The sequence below is a fragment of the Alosa sapidissima genome, chromosome 14, assembly GCF_018492685.1.
Source record: "Alosa sapidissima isolate fAloSap1 chromosome 14, fAloSap1.pri, whole genome shotgun sequence".
Classification (NCBI taxonomy): domain Eukaryota; kingdom Metazoa; phylum Chordata; class Actinopteri; order Clupeiformes; family Clupeidae; genus Alosa; species Alosa sapidissima.
The window spans coordinates 4,709,352-4,731,192 of record NC_055970.1 but is presented as its reverse complement, the minus strand read 5'-3'; the positions used below and the strand labels follow the sequence as shown (position 1 = coordinate 4,731,192).

The 21,841-nt window shown below is 40.1% G+C and overlaps 2 protein-coding genes across 3 annotated transcripts in view; both read right to left on the bottom strand.

The window, feature by feature from the left end:
• Positions 1 to 2,421, bottom strand: part of trip4 (thyroid hormone receptor interactor 4) — a 45,542-nt gene extending 43,121 nt beyond the window's left edge. Inside the window, exons 1-6 of one of the 2 annotated variants that reach the window (XM_042061780.1) lie at positions 2,245 to 2,421; positions 1,793 to 1,965; positions 1,515 to 1,648; positions 1,124 to 1,342; positions 423 to 501; positions 153 to 270 (exon numbers count right to left, since the gene is read on the bottom strand). In XM_042061780.1, the coding sequence (XP_041917714.1) occupies positions 153 to 270; positions 423 to 501; positions 1,124 to 1,342; positions 1,515 to 1,648; positions 1,793 to 1,965; positions 2,245 to 2,324 (803 nt within the window). In that variant the 5' untranslated portion in view covers positions 2,325 to 2,421. The remainder of the gene's footprint in view (positions 1 to 152; positions 271 to 422; positions 502 to 1,123; positions 1,343 to 1,514; positions 1,649 to 1,792; positions 1,966 to 2,244) is intronic. The other variant, XM_042061781.1, reaches the window with a different exon arrangement.
• A 2,734-nt stretch (positions 2,422 to 5,155) lies between these two features.
• Positions 5,156 to 18,662, bottom strand: chrna7a (cholinergic receptor, nicotinic, alpha 7a (neuronal)). The gene is made up of 10 exons (XM_042061677.1): positions 18,524 to 18,662; positions 16,521 to 16,660; positions 15,670 to 15,714; positions 14,164 to 14,273; positions 12,614 to 12,693; positions 10,973 to 11,140; positions 10,123 to 10,317; positions 7,818 to 7,904; positions 7,203 to 7,312; positions 5,156 to 6,757 (listed from the first exon to the last, which is right to left on the bottom strand). Exons 1-10 carry the CDS (start codon positions 18,579 to 18,581, stop codon positions 6,218 to 6,220), a joined length of 1,533 nt encoding a protein of 510 aa, XP_041917611.1. The 5' UTR covers positions 18,582 to 18,662; the 3' UTR covers positions 5,156 to 6,217.
• Between the last annotated feature and the right edge of the window lie 3,179 nt (positions 18,663 to 21,841).

Genomic DNA, 21,841 nt, shown 5'->3' with positions numbered 1-21,841 from the left:
GAAGATGTGTTCTTTCTCTCTCTCTCTCTCTCTCTCTCTCTCTCTCTCTTTCTCTCACACACATACACACACACACTCTCTCTCTCTCTCTCTCTCTCGCTCACTCAGGTTGTACCAGTACAGAAGATCAGACAAAGGGATGAGCTGTGTACCTGTTCTTGTCATACTCAAGCAGCTTATCCTTGTGCTGCACAGCTTTCTCCAACCCTGCTTTGATCTTGGACTCCTGGTGGGGGAGATAGTCCATGTCCTCTGATAGCGCCACTCGGTCTGTCGTGCACACACACACACACACGCACACACACACACATACACACACACACCTTTTACAAACCTGGTTGAACCATGATGTTCCTTTTCCCCAGACATCAAAGCCAGCCAAAGTGGAAATGTTTGAGGAAATCTAAAATGTGATGCCCTACCTCCCATGAGCTTTTTCCGCAGTTTCTGGCTTTTATTGGAATCCCGCTGTAGAATCTCTTGCTCTTCTCTTGTACAAACCTGATAAAAAAAAAAATCAGCCTAAATATGTTCATCAATTGTAAAATGACAATAAATGATGACAATAATAAATGAGATGTAAACCGCTTAATAACTAAACTTTTAGTGAATCAAGCTGTTAGACTTATCACCATTTTGTAAAAGTGTGTGCTATTACATATATAATGAGGTAATATTTGTCATTTTCAGTGACAATGTTGTAAAGCCGTTAGAAATCTGTTATGATTATCCATTTTCAAATCTTAAACCTGCCTGGCCCACATCAGAATTCAGGTGCAGTGCCTGAAAACTTAAAGCCTTGCTATCAAAAATACATTCCACAGACATAGGAAGTGAACCTTGTAGCAAAGAGGCAGCTAGCCTCAGCTGCAATCTCTCTTAAGATCTCTCACATGGCTACAGGTGTGTGAAGATCTCATAAACAATTAAAACACTAAGACCTGTGCTGAGCTGTGCAGCAAAACGTACAAGCACAGGAGATGGACTTCGTAAACAGAGGTTTTAGCCCCTTAACTACTTTTTCCATCTTTGATTATGGACAAATCAGGTGTAGGGAACAACACACAAATACGATGCTTAATCAAAACCATACATTTCAACGGACCTGGCGTGAGGTTCTTACCAAAGTGCCACAGAAGAGGCAAGGACCAGATCCCTCCTGCTCACAGACGATGCGCCCACAGGTCATGCAGTTATTGATGAGGCTGTGTTTCTGCGCCAGGCACTCGCATACATGCCGTCCTGGTAGGAGAATAGCCAAGCGGTCCTGACCCTCCTTGGCATATAGATTTACATATCTGGTCTTCTTCTTCCCAGAGGATGAACTGCTGTTCTCCTGCGCCTATAAAAACAAGAAGACCAGCATCCAGTAGATAGATAGATAGATAGATAGATAGATAGATAGATACATAGATAGACTTTATTGATCCCCAAGGGGAAATTCAAATGTTTCTCTCCATCAAACATTTTCAAAGGTATTCAGGTATAGTCATTAAGAGTAGCCTAACAATTACCTTGAGTAGGTCGATAGGAGTTTTGACTATCTCCGGCTCAGGCTCTGCTTGATTAATAGTAATGAATTCTTGCTTGTTTCTTCCTTTCCGCTTGGACTTCTTCTGTGTATCCTTCGTCATGTCTGGAAAGTCTACTGAGACAATGGTGACACTGTTTTACCACTTCTAAAATAAGAGGCTTTATTTCAACATTTGCAAATCTACTAACATTAACACTACTAAAAACATACGAGACAAATTGGCTTCATTGGTAATGTTAGCCTGCCAGGTTAGTTCACCTGTTGACACCCTCATGGAAATGAGATTTGTATTTTCAGGGGCCCCTTGCTTGAAACTCCTCCATCTCTTCACTAGCTCGTCAATGAACAGCTTCTTCTTCCCATCCGTCCCTCCGAGCAGGTCCCCAACATATTCGGCTATTTCCTCATCATTGTCAATTGACAAGATATACCTAAATCAGACACACACAAAAATAGACCACAAGGATGGAATGCAACATGCAGGATGCTAGTCACGTCATGAGAATAAGCAAGACAATCAGTTCCAATAAAATGACCATCCATCTTAAATCCTTGGTCAGAATGGAATAGCTCATATATGGTTAATGTTCATTATAATTTCTTATCATTGTTTTCTATTTACGTGACAGCTAGTTGAAAAACCCAGCTGGCCCAGATGATAGCTAGCAGGCAAACTACATATTGAATAGCAAACATAATAATTTACTCACTGAACAATGTCATCGCATGCCTCTAAACCAAAGCTGTTATGTAACTGGTCGACGCACCAACGAAGCAAAGATTCAGACATGTTAGCTTGTAAAATCGAGGCACTAAGGTTACTAAACTTTCGGCTAATAACGCTGTGCTACATATGACGTAAACCTGTATTCACTTTATGAAATGTACACGGAATATTAATCTTGCTGCACATGGTACGTAGAAATATGTTTCCCTCGGAAAACAGTGCTAAAGATATATGGTTCCTAATAAATAGGGCTCTGCTAAAATACAAATCTCAATCATTCCAAAAGAACACTCAGGCACTCTGATACAGTCAATCAAATAATGGTTGTGTCTAATGCTCACAATGCAGTTTAGGACCAATTCACAAAAAATCATCATGTAATACGTGGTTGTATTAATGCAGTCACCAGATGGCAGCACTGCCATGCAAGTGGTGGAAATGCATTTCTCACGAAAATGCATTTGGTTATTTTGTATTTTGTGCAACTCTGCTATAAATAAATAACTGTGAGCCCCAGCTGCCATATGTTCACTGCACAAATTATTCCATCAATTACAACTGTTGGACTACTGTGACAAACATTGTTTGGTCATGTGCACTCTATCCTGACTATTCATGTGGTTATGGTTATGGACTTCTAGTCAGTTATGGAAGGAATTTGTTCTGAAACTGATTACCTTAACATAATTCAGACAGGTTTTTGTTGTGTTTTCTACCTTGTTACATTTCTTGGGTTCAGTCATCTCATCCCAAATTTACACAGGGAAAAGGGAGGTACCATCTAAGTCTACCATCTCTAAGATTAGGAAAACAGAACAGTAAGAAAATAAGTTCCTTCAACAGACCCAGTAAATCTCCCTAAATCTCACATCTTCAGCACATTACAGGGAGGGGATGTGATCAGTGTAACAGGGTTAGATTTTCCCCTGAATTCCACTTCACAAGTTCAGCTTTCCCGCAATGTCTGCGGAGTGTGGGGTGGGTGTGGCAGCTGTTGCCAGTCCATTCATAGGAGACCCAAACCTAACTCAACCATGACTCAAAACAAATGTTTTTGTTGTTTTTATGGTTGAAACTCAGTGTGGAAGTCAGTGGAAGGGATATTATCAGGGCTAGATATGCTGATTTTGTGCAAGACTATTACGAGTCCTGTAAAATCCATGATATATATATATATACAGTATATTGTGGATGCCCAGCCTGACAGGGAACCTGAACAAATATAACTAAAATACCATCTTAGGTCACATAAGATCAGTTCTAAATGTTGCTTTATCATTTGCTTGCTTTGTCATTTGCTTCTCCCTATGTGTGTGTGTGTGTGTGCTAAAATAGACATCTGTGCAAAATATCCTGTGTTGAAAAGATGATGTGACCTGAACATTGGGGGTCAATAACATTTTCTCATGCTCAATGATTTGCTTTTTATTTTTCTACCACAGTTGTTTTGCCTTAATTTACCTTTACTGTTCCCTTTCCATCTGATGTTATGACTTTCTGGGTTCATTTGGACAAATAGCTGTTGAAAACCTCACGCTCAGTAATCTCAGTAATCCAGACTAAAAGAGCAACGTAATCTAAAATCAAGATGTTCCTTGACTGTTCTGGATTCACACATTCTTCAAAACCAACCCATAATGTGTTCAGTTAGTTTAAACAAACAATATTAATCATGGATTGGATATCCTATTCTGTCTTTTCTGTGATTCTGTGTGTGCACAAAACCAAAGACAACAAAGTACCCCTTTTGCCCCACTGACCTTTGATGACATTTTTGTTAAATAATTTAAGAAGGATGTGTAAAATGAGACAGACATGCATTTGTCCTAGTTAATAAATGACTAGACTGCAAATACAACTTCAAGGCAGAAACTGAATTCAAACAAATTATATAACATGGTTGATTATGTAGTGTGATAACTTATATATTTTACATGCTCAAAGTATCTAAGAATATATACTTTAACCATATTTCAAAACAATTGTAAATGCATGATTGTACAGAGATGTGTACAAACAAAAGAATCTCAATAAAATGTACCTAAGGAAAACTAACATTGAACAAGCACTGTAAGAAACAGAGCGTGGTTTAAAGACCTCTTTCAAACACAAACAGAAACAATTTCATTCTTCTTCATTCTTTTTTATGTCTCCTTTGCACAGTCACACACAGATCCATGAAATGCCTGTGGCTTTTACTGTTATTACAAAGCAACAGTCATTAGAATAAAGTCAATTAGCATTTGTTTGATAGGAGAGTGGAAACCGTGTAATTAACTGGATTTGTTATTTGCAAACAGTTGTTAGTTTGCATTGTGGCTATTCATTGCTTAACTGCACAGCTTTGGACAAACACGGGAGTTAATTAATACTGTCAAAAGAATACTTAATATCTCTAGTAATTCAATGGAACTTATGTAAGGCATGCAAGGCAAAAAGGAAAGTCTTATGTTGACTGATATTTTATCAGTACTGTCTCCTCAGTCTGAAAAGCAGAAAGAAAAAGTGAAGGATATTCAGGGGTTAAAAATGATAATATTTATGGAATAAATACATTTGATTTCAAATCTATGGTCTGAAATATTGTGGGAACTGTTTGAATTATCATTTGTTATGCAATTTATATGTATATTATGTTCATTCAAAGAAAATGAAAAGAAAGAAAAAGAATAGTGAGGATTTGGTCTGTTTATGGCTAATTGTATTGTTTAATGGTCATCCAACTTCCTAGTCCTGGTCCTATATGTTCATAAAATCCTTACAAATTGATTTACTTTCATGATACAGTTCTTTAACTTATCTTAAACGTGTGCTGGAAGTCATTTTGGCATGCAGTGATATTCAGACATCAGAAGCAGAGTTATTCAGATGCTCTTTGGCCTAGAAAAATACATTTATTTTTTATCTTGACAAAACTGTTACAGTACAGACTAATGAAACCTATCGTTTATGAGTATTGTGTTTTGTAGAATAATGATTACAGTCACAACTACAAACCACTCCCCCCAGGCACTACTACATATAGGCTAACATTTATCCAGTGTCCACGAGGAAGAGTGGCAGTCTAGAACTCTCCACATCTCTCCTGTTATACTGAAAGTTATCTCGAGAGGCACTATGCAATTACTCTCCCATTGAATCTCCATATTTGTACAGTATATTTTGTATGTCAGCAGACAAGTAAATAACATAAATTTCATTTGCATTATAACAAATGGGTTAAAATTATGTGCATAGAACATGAACAGTGTAGCAAGTGTGTTATATAAAGTGCTATATATGTGTCAGAAAAAGAGAAACAACAGCACTATTTGTCACGTATGACAACAGAGTTACATATATACACTGAAAGTAAATAGTACTGTTCTTTACCTGCAATACATTCACACTGAAATGGCACCGTATTTTTTGTATTAAATGACAAAAATGCCTGTAACATAATATATAATCTAATCATAAGTCTATCACTCTAGTGAAAAAATACACTTCACAACTAAAACCAGTGAACACACATCTGAAATCACAAACACAAACACTTAATAACATGAGTGAGGCTGAGTGTAATATTGATGTATTTAATGTGTGTGTTAGAAGAGTGTTAGGACTCACATTGACATTAGTATTTAGTATTGATAAAAATAAGAGGTCTTAAATTATAGGCTGGTTTACCATAGGTCTAAATATGGTTGAGAATTTGATAACAATCCCAGGCAGAATATGTGTAACTCATTCCATCTAAAGCCTGTGTGCTTTTTATGCATACTTATGCATGTGGCTCTACCTCTAGCTGTTAGCCAATTAATGTGCCCAATGATGAATCTATTACAAATGAATACCATTATATTCTGGTAATTTGACTGGCTTTGTAAGTGGTTTTCAGGTCAGTTACCGCTGAGACTGTGTTTAAAAAGTGTTTAAGCCATGACCTGGCGGATGGTTAAAACTGAGAGACAGTCTCAAGTAAAAAAGTCTTTAGATATAGCCTCAACAAAGTTGGGAGCAGACATGAGAATGCCTGTAGTGCAGAGAGTGGTGAAGAGTGAAAATGCCATTAAGCATAAGCGGTCGATCACTGAGGCGGCGAACTTCCACTCATTGCACACGATCTCCTCCTCATCCTGGTCACGGAAGCGCTTGGCGATGTAGCGCACCTCCTCCAGGATCTTGGCCAGGTCGGGCTCGGCACTGCTGACGGACGCCGAGGACGCCTGGCCACCGCCCGGCAGCAGGACCTCGTCCTCGCTGGCGCCCATCAGCCGGCTGCAGATGACGCCAGAGTCCGGCGAGGTGGCGTAGTGCAGGCTGTCCAGGCCACGGAAGCCGATGAAGAGCATGTTGCCGTTGGTCGCCTGGGGCCCGCCGGTGCTCATGTTGAGATCCACGCTGGACAGGCTGCTCCTCGGGTGCTTGTTGTGGCAGGCTGAGCGCACACGGTCCTCACCCGGGCGCTTCATGCGCAGGAACCAGGCGCACCAGTTAAGTAGAATCACGCGGGTCTTTGGCACAGGGACAGGGAACACAGGGAACATTACCCAGGCATTCAATACAAGATTCATACTCAGAGGCGCAAAACAGACATGATGAATCTAAAAGCAAATCTGATGCAGCTGTTGGTCTCTGTCTTTTTGCCAACACAATAACCACCAAGTCATTTGTTCCAATATTACTTTTCTCAAGCTGATGTCAACATGAGTCAGGTATCTCTGTTCTGCCTGGACTATCAGACCTCCTATGATTATATTAAAATATTAATATTAAAAGACATTGTGATCTATGGAATATTTCCTTTCAACTGAAGTTGACATGATTCAGATGTCTATATCATAATGTTTTTTTTTGCCCATTCCAATTTAAACAGATGCTGTTTGATTGTTCTCATGACCAACATTATAAATGTCAAGGTGACTTTGATATATAATATGACTTTTACTGAGTACTCACCCACTTTGGCATCTTGCCTCCTTCAGGGTCATGATAATGGTACTGTAACACCCAAACTGTTGCTATTACTGAAAGTCCAACAATAACCATGGTGGTGGCGAAATACTGGGCTGAAAATAAGAAACAGGGAAAATAGTATTGTGTGTCATCACATTATTATCATCTAAGAACTAGTGAGAAAAACTACAATCATAGTGGATAACAGTAGACATAGCAAAGGATGCTCACTGCAAGAAACTGAAAAACTGTAAAATACTGAACATATTTCCTTCTATAACAATTCTTCTGCTGAACCAGATGCTGTACTGCCTTGTATTGTTCAATCAGCGAAACAAAGTGCCACTACACTTGGTTTTACTTGAAGTGGTACAGTGCAGAATGACTTCACAACTGGCATCCGAAGACCAAAAATGGGAATAGTACTCCTTCTGTCTGAGGCCACATAAATCACCAGATATATTTACAGTAAGTGATTCTGGCCCTCAAGGGGAAAAGATTGGTTTGACGGAGACTAAGCTTTCATAATACTTTCATTCATATTTATGTGCTTCCCATATTTGGAATTAATAGCAGCATCATGCAGTCCAATGGCATTAGTTTGAAGAAATATATTACCTATTAAAGGCACAGAGTCAGATGTTGCTGGCATGATTTCTGCTACCAGGAGCATAAACACTGTCAGGGAAAGTAGCACTGTGATTCCTGCAACACAGCATTGACATTGATTTAATTCATTGCACATATTTACATTACCAGTACATTCATTCTAAAAATAAAAGGTATGTTTATGGAATGCTAATACAAACACATAATCAGCTTTTGCCGTTTAATTTGCTGCTTTCCACTAGGTCTGTATGCACTCCGCTCCGTCAATTACATGTTACGGGAGCTCATTGCTACCACTACTGCTACCATTGGTTGATGTTCCACCAAGTGCACTACAGCACATTTCAGAAGCAAATCTCCACTCTGTTCCACTTTAAATATATGCCCACTACTTCTATACTGATGGCTTCCACTTTTAGGACGCGTCTGCCAATGGTTTTGCAGTTAGACCACTACTGAGGCAGACTGTGGGAATCCAGGGATAGTGGTCCTCTACACAGCAGAGCATTAACCAGAGATTTGGCACTGAAGTACATACAATCATTTTCAAACAGTTTTCACAGTTATGTGTGAACCACTTCTCTAATGGGAGGCTATATAAACATTGACCTGATTTGACATTTGTTTTGAGTCCTTTGGTTGTATGTGTGACTTGGGAACCTGGGAACCAAAAAAGCTTAAACGCTCTTTCCAAGTTACGTAAATCATTATCAAAAGAAGGATTACAGTAACAATCTTTCACAAAGCATTATAAACACAAACAAAGTGTTATAACATGTTCATAATAATGATTTCATAATGATTGACATGAATCTATATAATTATTAATTGCATAAGCAATGTTTACTGCTCAAACACTTATAATGCATGCAAACTCTTCTAGCTTGAAATGTCGAAATGCATAATGCCGTTTCCTTTACCTCTAATGGCACTGCTGACATCACCAAATCCTCCTCATCGAGCCATATGTGACACCATAAAAGCTTTCATAATAATTGCTGTGTATGGCTTATAGCAGCCTACAACATCATAACGCTTTATGAGTGCAGTCATGTCAATTTATAAATATAGTTATGGTTATGGCTATGGTTCTTGACAAACGCTTCTGTCCAAAGCAATGTACAGCGACAACAATAAACATTATCATTAAAAATCAACGGACTAAACAGCTATGCAAACTTATATTAAGTGCCATAATGCATTATGAATAAACATTTGTAAATGTGTTTTTTATGCTGACTTTGTGTTACCAAAAATATATAAAATAGGTATCGTGGCTATGGCCGAACAACACCCGTGGTAATATCCATGACCAATCCCACTCTCACTCGTGCTACAGTATATTGCTTAATCGTCACAGAGTACTACGTTCATTCATTTGAAAAAGCTCCTGAATAAATTCTAAGTGAAGCCAAAGCTACAAATGATATATTTTCATTAAATAAAATATATAAAGCTTAATCAATAATAATTTCATTTACAGAGAGAGTGCCTCCCTAATCATTAATTAATAAAATGATAACACATAAGTCTCCGACTAATTTAATTTTCTTTGGATATCGATCTTGGAACATCACTGTGTGGCATACAGTAAGTCATTGGGACAAAGCTGGCAGATAACGTATGACTAATGCGAATGCGAACGCAAAACAGCAATACCGTTTTACATGGAAAACCACTAATTCCCTCCATAGGGATTTCACGGTTGGCATCCGCCCAATTTCAGGCTAGGATGCCTAGCCTGCTCTAATATCCCCAGGCCCAAACATGAATGCTTTGGGGAAATGGAGCAGACTGCTTATTGCTAACGAGTATCAATCTTACAGTGAGGAAGGAGAGATGGAGAAAGTGGAAAAGTGTTAAGCAGACTATTGTCCAATACAGAACGCGGCTGACACAAAACATTTAATTGGGTCCTTTTTGAACATTTAATTTGGGTCCATTTATTCCTTGAGTGACACTTGATACCATCGTGTCTGACTTGGTAACAATAATTGATAGTCCAAAATGAGGATGGTATCACTTACAGTGAGGGTACTGATGTGCTTTCCACTGAACCACCCACTCACTTAGTGAGCAATAAAGCTTGAAAACCAATTAGGCAGTACGAGAGAGAGTGAGAGTCCACTGCATAATATACTTTCTGCTGATCAGGTCTATATGCATGACCCTCAGCAGAACGCTGTAGAGCTTGCGTCAAGTGAATCCACAGTCCCCCATTCATTAGAAACCCAAACTACACAAGGTTGCAAGAGTTTCCATGCGCAGAAAGAACAATTAGTGGCGTCGGGGCCAATGGGCTGACGTGGCTCACCGAGGGAGATTTTCTCCCCAGAGTCGGCGGGCAGCAGGAAGACCAGCAGGGCCAGCGTGGAGATGAGCACGCAGGGGATGAGCAGGTTCAGGCCGTAGTAGAGGGTGCGTCGGCGCATCACCACCGTGAAGGTCACGTCCGGATAGGGCTCTTTGCAGCAGTCGTAGAACTTCTCATTCCTCCTGCCTGGAACCTCTGTGTTGTACACATGCAAACACACACATGCACGTTTTTTAAACAAGTACACACACATATAGATACACACACACACACACACACACACACACACACACACACACACACACACACACACACACACACACACACACACACACACACAAACACAGAGGAGGGCGATAACAAGTCCAAATAAAGAGGTGTAAATACAAGAGAATTGCAATTCCTCTTGACCCTTGACCTTGGTTATTCACTCCCTGCTGAGCCACATCTAGAGCTCCTCCTCTTGAGAAGTGAATAAGGCTGCTTATGGATCTACTCTCATATACAGAACATCAAATCGTATGCAGAGCAACACACATAAAACTGTAACATCAACCATCTGGGTTATTGAGGTACATAAAACAACTCTCTAGGCCCCTTCAGAAAAACTGCTGAAGCAAAATCTTCAGCCTTTGACAATAGGCCAAATAAAACTGAGCACTCACCTCTGTTTGAAAATACAGAGAAGTCTACTTTTTTTTTCCAGAAAAAAACATATGGGAAGCTATCCTTTTGTTACTGAAGTAAATCATTTTGTATATAATTATAGTATTTTGACCGGAAAATAATAATAATTTGGTCACAAGATTTAATTTTGCTTGAAGAAGATGAACAAAAAAACAGTTCTTACCCACAAGGTCCCATTCTCCATTGGCAATGTACCCTGTTATATCAGCTTCAATCATCTGCAAGTCTAGGGACCAGCCTCCATATGTCCAGGAACCAAACTTCAGGTCACAACGCTGGACATCAAAGGGAAACCAGCGTACATCTATGTAGCAGGTGCTTTTGAAGATCCCTGAAAACACGAATTGAGGTTGTTTGTTTAGCTTAAAGACAGATTCCCTGAAATCCTCAAACCCAAGCAAATCCTCCACATGCGCTGCAGCTTTTCTTTGTACACCTATCAACAATTCAGTTTATCAGCCATGCACTTATGTGCTTCATTATGGCTTTATGCACGATAAATAGTTTGCTAAGTAATAAGAAAAAATAAAGCTAATCAAATAAGATTAAGGATGGCAGAACTTAAAGGTTGAAGTGACACTTCAAGTTGATAATTTATAAAAAAAAATAAATAAAAAAAATGAAACATGAGGGGAGAGCATTGGTGTAAAATATAGATCCATTAAGTCTGCTTTATAATTAACAAATGGAACTGATGCAGACAAAGCTCCCTCTTAAGAAATAAAATAGCCATAAAGGAATAAAGGTTTGGAAAATTCAGAGAGACAAGGGAGCTGCATTTGTATGAAATAGACTGAACAAGCAAGACAAATGTTGTACAATTCAATTTGGTGTAGATAGCAGATTGTCGGGAAAGTGAACTGATTAATCTTTACCCTGCTAGCTAACTCCTCCATTCTCCACTGCCCATATTTCTTATTATTTCATTACAGACCAACATGGATGGATCCCTGAGAATAAATGTGAGATCCTACTATAGAATTAATGCCCTCTTGGGTCATGTCCCTTACATAAAATGGAACGCAAATACCAAGGGTGAATTTCTCTCTGAATGTTTTCCACCCCCATCCCCTCCATCAACCCCCCCCCCCACACACACACACACACACATACACACACACTTCAGCTGAAGAGAGTGTGCTTGGCCAGGGAGCAGGAGAGAATGCTGATGAACACCGCAGGAGTACAGTAATCAGTTTTTTCTTGACAGGTAGCCGCACTGCCAAAGTAAGTGACTGCAATCAGAAAATAGATGCATCCACTGGACCAGGCATATGTGGGTCAGTGGGGTGAGGCGTGTCTAAAAGCAATGACTTCACACTGTCTGGCTCACTATATGTGCAGTCTATGGTCTGTCTCATTCAGATACATCTACAGTTTCTTTTTATGTTAGTTGCCCAGGACAACTAATTAGTGTGAGGAAAATGGTGAGAAATAATACTAACAATAACAGTTGTGAGCTGAAATTAATGTGGATGTACCCCTTGGCGAAAGGGCCATTAAAATGAATTGGAAGTCACCCTACAAAATGTTTTGTAAATAGCAACAGCCAGCAACCATGTCCTTATGAGAACATGGCCGCTAAATGACAGTCATTGTGAGGGTTCAGAGAGCCTCCAAGGTCCTGCATCAGCTCTAAGCAGTCCCCCATGACAAACTCTATCCATCACATCCAATGTAATAGACGAGAGAAGAAGCCAGCTATCAGTAATAACCGTAATGTCAACCCTAATAAATCCTGACCACACCGAGGTACCGCAGGTTCATCAGTAATGATGCTGGTGATGGACGAAGACTGCCTTACCTGGTGGCATGTACTGGCAATGTCCTGAGGAGTTCACCAGCACATTTGTATGGAATGTGGCATCAAATCTCTCATCAGCACTAGTGTGGAGAGACAAGGAGAATGAAGAGGGATTTGTTTATGTTTATGCTTATGTACATATCTGACCTATTATCAGAAATGACTGTTAGAAAAAAACAGCACTGTCAGCACTCAATGGAAGTATCAGAGTCTACAACTAATCAATACAAGCTTTATTGTCTTTCATCACGTGGAACTGTATAGGATCAATTGATTTTTTATGAAGTGCAGGTCAAAAGGGGGACAAACATCACAAAAGTGGTCTGTTCTTCAGTGACTCAAAGAATGTATATTCATAATGATAACTTCTAAAAACAATCATCAATCAAAACAATCATCACCAATGCTTCTGTCAGCATTATCTGAACTTGATGGAAAATGCAATGTGTTACAGTTTCTGCATGCTTTGAGTTAAATCACACTGTAAAATTGTGTATCAATCATCCATTGCTGTCTGCTTAAATATGCCTTCCACTGAATTTCTCACATGAGTGAGTCAACTGCTGGTTCCCACATTTCATTTCTAAAATTGAATCCCCATGAGGTCTGAACCGAGTCCGAGGAAGGTGAACATCACTGAAGAGGTCCCATACTGGGTGTAAATGAAACGCAGAGTAATCACCCACCAAAGTATAGGCCTGGTGTCTGATGACAGAGACAAATGGGTCTAAGAGCTTGTTTTCTTCATTATGCAGTGGAAGCAATGCCTTAGAGATCTAATTTATGAACATTAGCCGGGGTGATTCATCACCTTCAAAACAACTCTTACTAAGACAGTGCTCAGCACAGAGCATATGTCAGTACAGGTACAGCTACAGCTTTCAAACTCGCAATCACCTTCCTCACCCCCCTTTTTTTGTTCTATCTTTGTTTTTGTCTGAAGGCGCACTTAAGGGACAGGTCCAGTATGCTATTATGTGGGTTTCTCCAGACCCCTTGGGCTGGGCCAGCATTGAGACAACCCGTCCTGATGACTCAGCTTGGCCTGATAGTTTATGGGAAGTGACAAGCGAGCCCATATTTTCATGATCTAAGGGCCAGTGTTGACACTCAGGCGTGTTGGCTTGTCATTTCGAGAAACGGGCATTTAAAAACGAATGCCGAATTACCCGAAGAGGCAGGGTCTGAGGGTGCAATTATATAAATGCATTCTGTAGACGACTACAGGCACCGATAGCTTATATCTGTCTCAATGACTTTTCTTGGCATAATACGATAAATTGTGCATCCTGCTGCAATTCTTCCACTAGTGCTTTTAATGGACATAGTTGACCTTATGAACACTGAGATGTGTAGCCTTGAAAGAGTACCTTGCCTCAAAACCAATTATTATACAGTGTGGGGAAAGCAGAGTTGAGTAGGCTAAAACAGTCCCAAGGCTTTAACATCCTAAATTGTACTGTCCATTACTGTAAAAAACTACATCAATCTGACAAAGAAATGTAATTATTTCATACTGAACAATAAAGGGATATATCTAATGCACATACCTGTTGTAAAGCAAGATGTCTGGCCTCCATATTTGGCTGCCAGGAAATCTGACATTGGTGACGCCAGGATAATCAGAAACATTCCACTGAAGGTAATAATCATACCAGTACTGAGGAAGGGAAAAAAACATTGGTCAAATACAGTACGTCATCTCTCTTTGACTTCTCCTGGTCTGGCTTTCTCGATTCATGGGGTGAAAATACCACACACATCATTATTAATGTGCTACAAAGCTATTACTATTGACTACACACTGACCATGGCTTAGGCCGAAACGCGTCTGTGGACATGGCATTAATAAATAAGTAAAGAGAATATACTTGAGAGTGCGGTTTTTCTATTCTAAGTTGTCACTTTTTAACTCGCACCCGAAATTGTTGTGAGATTTGAAGTTGAGCGCGCCTGTTCTCACTACAAACCTATTACAACATCAAAGTCTCACACAGCAAGACATGGAAAATAAGACTGAAATCAGTTTCAGAGCAAACAGCACAACCCTCAAATATCAATAACAATAAACTACAGGGACAAGATGCTTTCCCCTTTTCCCATGTGAGTCATGAATATGCATGATTGCTGTGTGGTCCTACAACAGCACCACGGCATAGAATGATTTGTGATGAATTTCTTAATTAGTTGAAAACTCAATTAGGTCTGTGCAGAAAAAAAATCTATGAATATGTATGACCAATTATGTAATAAAACAGATCATTGAACTCAATGTATTGATGTGATACACAGTAATGCATATACAAAGAGATATCACGAAGAAGCAATCACCTGAAGCAAAACATTTCTACTAGCTTTGCTTTCCCTCACCTCCCTTCAGCTTTAGTAAAAGACACTGCAATAGTACATCCATCTGGGATGCCTAATGGTGATTGAGATGGAGAGACTGTGTGTGTGTGTGTGTGTGTGTGTGTGTGTGTGTGTGTGTGTGTGTGTGTGTGTGTGTGTGTGTGTGTGTGTGTGTGTGTGTGTGTGTGTGTGTGTGTTTGGTTTAATTCTCTTAATGTAGTTATGACCCTCTTGGGGATGTAGCCAGAGGAAAGGAACAGTCTGCAGAGGGATATTTTTGGATAAAGGTCAAAGCCATCAATTGCGAGACAACGCAGATCCTACGCCAAGGCAACACATATCAAATTGATAGCCCACACAAAAACACACTGTTTACTGGTCAGTGTTGCAACAGATTTAGGATGAAGCACTTCCAATATGAATCATTTCCCCCTACATAACATGCATATACACTGCAATTCAAGATCAATGCAACCATCCATGACACAAGTGCCTTAGGCACATAGATGCTGTCATGAAATATAAAGTTGGGTTAAAATACAAATAATGTATCAAATACAGTGACTTATTTTTATTATTATTATTATTATTATTATTCATGAATTTTATCTGTTTCCATTTCAGATGTTGAACCCCAACCATTACTAATGCACAGGGTAATTGTCCGTCATTGTCACTAGCCTATGATATACAGTAAAGGGTCTCACCAGTTGTAGCCATATGTTTGTTGTAAGAACTTGATTCTTCTCATCCTGGTTCACAAACAGAAATAATAACTCATGAATGATTCACCGCTTGATTCAGACTCCAACTGCACAGTTTTATTCAGACACCTCATCAGTAAACATGAAGTAAACATACAGTCCCCTGCGAAATATAAATATCAGATCACAGACACAAATATATACTGTTGTGTGGCACTATCACATTTTGAATAACCCTCCACATTTGCAAACATCACCATGGAACTGACCTTAGTGTGTGAATTAATCTACCGCATCTAAATCAGTCAATATTGCTTTGGTGACATTTGGATTCACAACCTCCCCTGGGCTGTTTCATGGAAAAAATGAGACCTTCTGAAATGTGTTGATGGTGATTAGTTTCAATGTTTTCAACATGTATTCTCTCAGCTCCATTCAAATCCCAGAGCGACCCCCCACAATCACACAGATCACATTTTCTCTTCGCTCTGACTGTCTCGCACTGTGACTTTTATAGGAAATGGAATCTCATGGCGTCTCATGTAACGCTGTGAAGTGTGCCGGGAAAGTGAAGCTTGTGATGCTGGCGTATAAAGAAGAGCCCTGTCAGCTCTTTCACCCAAGGATGCTCAGCTATCTCATCTGGAGAGGAAAAGCCCTTTCTCACAGGCCCGATGCTGACAAATAAATCAGACTATTACATCAGAGACGCAGGGCTGGCTAACATTTACACACACACACACACACACACACACACACACACACACACACACACACACACACATCACTGTTCATTATGCTCAGTAGCTCTAAAGTGCCGTGGAAAGCCAGTGGTGTGTATATTTCCAACTTACCACATCCATGATTTGCATCAGGCTGAAGCTGAAATTCACCGTCAGGGTTTGGGTGTCATTGAACACTGGCCTCTCCAGTGGATTGTAATTTGCCATCAGATCTTTGTAGAGTCTACGCTGAGGATCACCTTGCTGTGACACTGTTGAGGGAACACAAATAAATAAATAAATAAATAAATAAAATATATACATAAGTTCAACGGTGTGTTTCAGAGAATAAGAATGAGACGAGAGGTTTTTCATGCCCTGTGCTGCGCACACAATCTGAGATTCACACAGCAATTGAGAAGGCAGAGCAAGGTCACTCACTGTAAAAAAAGAAAAAAGCTGAGGAGAAGTTTAGAAGATAGGCTTGCACATTGAGGCAAAAAGCAGCTTTGCCTTATTTGGACGCTGGTTTATTGATCCACGAATCTCATCAAGCGCTCTCAGCATGTACACACAACCGTAGCCTCCTCCTGGCTGTCTGGTCTGGCCACCTATAACTTTCCACATGTCTCCGTGCTCTGCATTCTGAGAACCCTCCAGGACCCTGAGGCACAGTATATCTACATATACTGGCACAGTATCTACATCTCTGAACTGCTGAGGTCTGGACCCTCTCGCAACTCTTACGTTATAACAGTCACTGTTCATTTCCCCTTTCGTCGACTGAGATAAAGCAGCAGTGAAACAGCTGTCAGAGTCCACTAACTGTACAGCTGTCTCCCACATCCAGAGGGAAATCAGATGATTTCTGTGTCAATTAATGATTTGTTTGTTTGTTTAATTTAAGGCCATTTCAGCAACTAAGGCTTTTTAATGGCCAGAGCATTGTGTTGTCAATTACTGATCAACTGATGTGAATGCTGTATTTTTTTTACTATCACTGTTTTCTGAGGATTTCCCACCAAAGTGAAGAGAAAAGGAAGGAGAAGATAACTGTGTCCTGTAGTAGCCATCGCACAACACCTTCAGGGAATACGCTAATGAAAGCCTGGCTTTGTGTCTCATGGTTCTTTCCCATCGGCTCTTAACTATTCATAATAAAATTCCTCTGAGGCCTGAGGTCCACTCACTGGATAGCACCAGGCTTTTAGCGGTCAAGTCAGTATCTGTGACTCATCTGGGAAGAGGGTACAACAATAGGGTAAACAGAGTGCTATTATCCCAAGCCAATATCTGCCCTGGCATCTATTGTGAAGTCTAATTAAATTTAAGAGGCCTGCCCAAAGTCAATAAGATGGACTAAATGAAGACATGGCAGGACGCAATGGTCAATATTGATGATGAATGAATATCATAAGCTGAAGAAAGTTAAGTACACATGTAGATATGTTGCTCTGCAAAAAAATCAATCTGTAGGCTCTGCAGGTCAAATAATGACCAAACCCACTATTTAATTTATTCCAAAGAGTATCAAAACAGTCTTATAGCAACAATTAAATCAAACACAACTACAAAACTACACAGAAATATTCTTTTGTTTGGAAAATACTAGGCTATATTGATTGTCCCAAACTACTCTTGTTTGAAATGCATCTTGCATTATAACCACAAAACCCCTGAACCCCATGTTCTAGATCCAGACAATTGTGGGAATCCTATTAACCTACTGAACATTTAGCTAGTCAGACAAAATATTGATTTACCAGAGCTTTTAAGAACGAGAACCAAATAACATCTTCTTTCAACCATCTTCAACATGAGATGGAATGGGTTTTTAGAGGGCACACATAATGCATTAGTATTTAAATCTCAAAGCAGAATAGCCTGTAGTAGATAGATAGATAGATAGATAGATAGATAGATATACTTTATTGATCCCTAGGGGAAATTCAAGAAGCCACATTAAAAGCAAATAGCACAATTTAATGAGGGGATAGCCTACAACAAAAATGACCAAATGGCAAAAATCCACATTTAAAAATAAACATGTGCTATGACACTTTTCCCTAAATAATCATTACGCCGGTTGTGTAGGATATGTCTTTACTGTAAATTGAAAGCCATGCAGTACCTACCCCTCAATACACAGACGGTGATGACGAGAAACAGGCTGACGTTCCAAGCTCCCATCATGTAACCTGTGAAGAAACGCAAAGCTAAAGACGTGTTTAAATCACCTAACTAACTTCATCGGATGTCCTATCCTACTTCTTAACACAGCGTTCACCGATACTATGCATGGGTTGGAAACAGGACTCTTTTTGCTGTCCGGCACATTGTTATGTGGTGCTGCAAAGTCCCGCCTCCCACCGACCATGCTATATTTCAAACGGAGTGCGCCGTCAGAGCGAGCAGCCCGTGTCAGAGATCCGCTAACCTATGGGCATGTAAATCAAATTTCTGTCACAGACTCGGCCATCAGACCAGCTTGCTGGAAGGTGGCACGCGGAGATAAAGTGTCTCACACTGTCCTCACCTCAAGGCTGGATGTATTACTCAGTCAAACACTACAGCACCTAGTGCCTCATATCTGAAACTTCACTGCCACTCCAGGTCAACATATTTGTGGAAAAACAGCACCCTCCTACAGTACACATTTCAGACAGCCATGGTTAATATACAGTAGGCTATCCAAATAACAACTTAAGCGAAGTTGTTATGTGCTGCCAATATTGCATGTTTCAAGCTTTTCTAGGCAAAGCTATTAATGGTTATATCGTAGGCCTTTATTGGTGAAGCAGGATCTCGTTAATTAATATTTGATTGTTTGTCAGAAAGTAGTTCAAAGAAACTCTGAATATTGCATTTTAATCTTGTTTACATAAGTTTTTTGTAGGCACAATCACTGACAATCACTCCAATGATAAATATCACACTTGCTAACTTGGAAATGAGATCCTATGTCCAAAATCCTGAACCACTCCTTTAAGGCGCTACTGAGGATGCTTCATATCAGTCTTTTCCTGTCAGGGTTGTATGTACGCTTGCCTCTGGCCAGAGTGATCGCTGCCTTAAGGTGGTGGTGGGGGGTCCTATATAAGTCCTGATTTTCAAATCAATTAGGTAGGCCTACGATAGTATGTGTCTAATGTGACTGTGTTTTGCTTGAACGGCCACTGATACTTCAGATGGACACAAAATACGTGTTCTAAACTGTTCAGGATGTTGCACCTGAAAACTCCAGTGTTTGTAACCTTCTGTCTGGTGCTTGTGTGACGTGGTTGTTGATTATAATCCATTACACTTTCCACTGAGTTCAGCTAAATGCTCCCCATGTTTGTCTGAATATTTGTACAGTGAGTGCATGGGCCCAAAAAGTACTTGTACAGAGCCCTTTAAATGGGAAACCAAATAAGAGTCTTGGACCAACACATTGCTTCAGGAGCACATACAAGCCAGGGGTTTCATTTGATTGTCTACTGAGCTCAGATATCAACAACCTTTTGCCAGAACGGAGGACTGCAGCAAGGGTTTCCTACACGGTAGCCACAACACCTGAGACCGTTTGAGGACAGCTCATGCAGAGTCTGTCAGAATACGAGCAGGAACTCCACTGGATTGTGTGAACTCTCTTCAAATAGTGACCTTTAAGGTCTTTTCCTTAGTTATGTTGAGTTATATTATGTGTCCCTAATTGACCCTCTGCACACATGATTGATCTAGTCAATACCTCATGAGGCTCATTAAGTTCTATCGGATCTTTACACAGAGCCTTGATATTAAATAAGGAATGAAAGGGATCGAATTGTTATCATGTTGTTGTTTACATCGCTTTCATGGTTGTTTGTATTTACTCCAGTGTTATACAGTGCTGTACGTGAAAATAAACACAACAGCCTCAGACATGACTTTCTTGGGTGGCCAGAGAACATTGCACAATAAACATGTCTAAATAAAGAGTCAAGTGTGGACTTAAAATATGAGCATGTGTCCCAGTTGCATGATAGTGTTCATGAGGACACAGTTCTCCCAGGTGGCCTGCCAAGAGGATGATTCTGTTGAGGCTGGTCACTGTTCCAGCTGTTCATTACCTGTAGATCAAAGCCATACTTTAACAAGATGAGACACAGACCATCTGATCATTCTAGCATCATCCGAGTTCCCCCTTATCTTTCTGTTCCATCAGAATAATATGGCATTGGGCCATCATGATAACATTACATCCCTTATTTTAAAAAAATATTTGTCAATTATGTGAATAAATGGTACCTCTTCTTACTCTTCCTGTGCTTTTACTTGCAACTTTACAACAGGACAGGCATACAGTGATGCACAAATTTGACCAGAGGAGGGTTAAAGTAGCTATAGTCCTGGCTGATGCTAGGAAACATTGGCACTGAAAAATGAGGTGAAATAATGATATCTCATGGAAGCCATTCTTTTGAGATAATCTCTGGAAACACTCATTTGTTATTCTGAGCATTTGTAAGCTGAACTCAAAAGGCACAAAACACAAAGGTTAGTCTCCCCACAAGTTCAGCAGGTGTCTAAACAAGTTGAACAAAAAAGAACACACATAGAAAATCATTAGTGAAAAACAAATACAACGTGCAGTCTCATTATAGTCTTCACATAGGCATAACAAGGACTGATAATACAATTTACGATGAATACATTGAGAGTTCAACTTTCACATTGCAGGAATACAGATAACTGGATTTTGAAAATATGCAAAACCATGCATATAGTGCAAGATGTGTCCATCCCGAGGAGTTTAGAACTCTACAGGTGTGGGAAACCCATATGATTTCATGAAAAGGTATTACAAAAAAAAGTTTAGCACTATCAGAATATACAGTATACTGAAACATCAGGGGTGTAACGTGTGGAGCTGAGGACGCCGCTGTAATCACTTAGCACCGGGCCATGTCACAGGGCAGGTCTCCATCCATCAGCCTGCCCTCACAGCCAAAAATGGAAATGCAGACACTGGCGGCAGAATTACTGCACCCTGCTCGATTATCTAGTGGGCACTGCATTCATGTTGACACTTGTCATTGATCTCTCTCCTAGCCCAGACGATTAATAACTGGTGTCAAAGCACGGCCCCCTCAACACTGGGGCACGGGAAGTGCTGGTCTCAGCTAATTTTGCTCCAATCTATACCAGCGCTAATGACAGTACAGGCACAAGGCCATGCTCAACAACTAAGTTAACTTTGGAGACCTTCGACCTGCCTCTTTAATTGGACACCCTTACAGAACGTAGAAATTCTAACCTCCTAGACACTCTCTAGTCTGGGCCTGCATTCTCAAATAGCCACCCACCACCTCCTCATTAGAGTGTGCACGTGTGTAGTTTGTTGATAATAGTCTAGAGAAATGATGGAGAGAGCCAATTGTGGCCCTCAGAAGTGTTACATGATTTGGGGCAGCCGCGGCCTACTGGTTAGC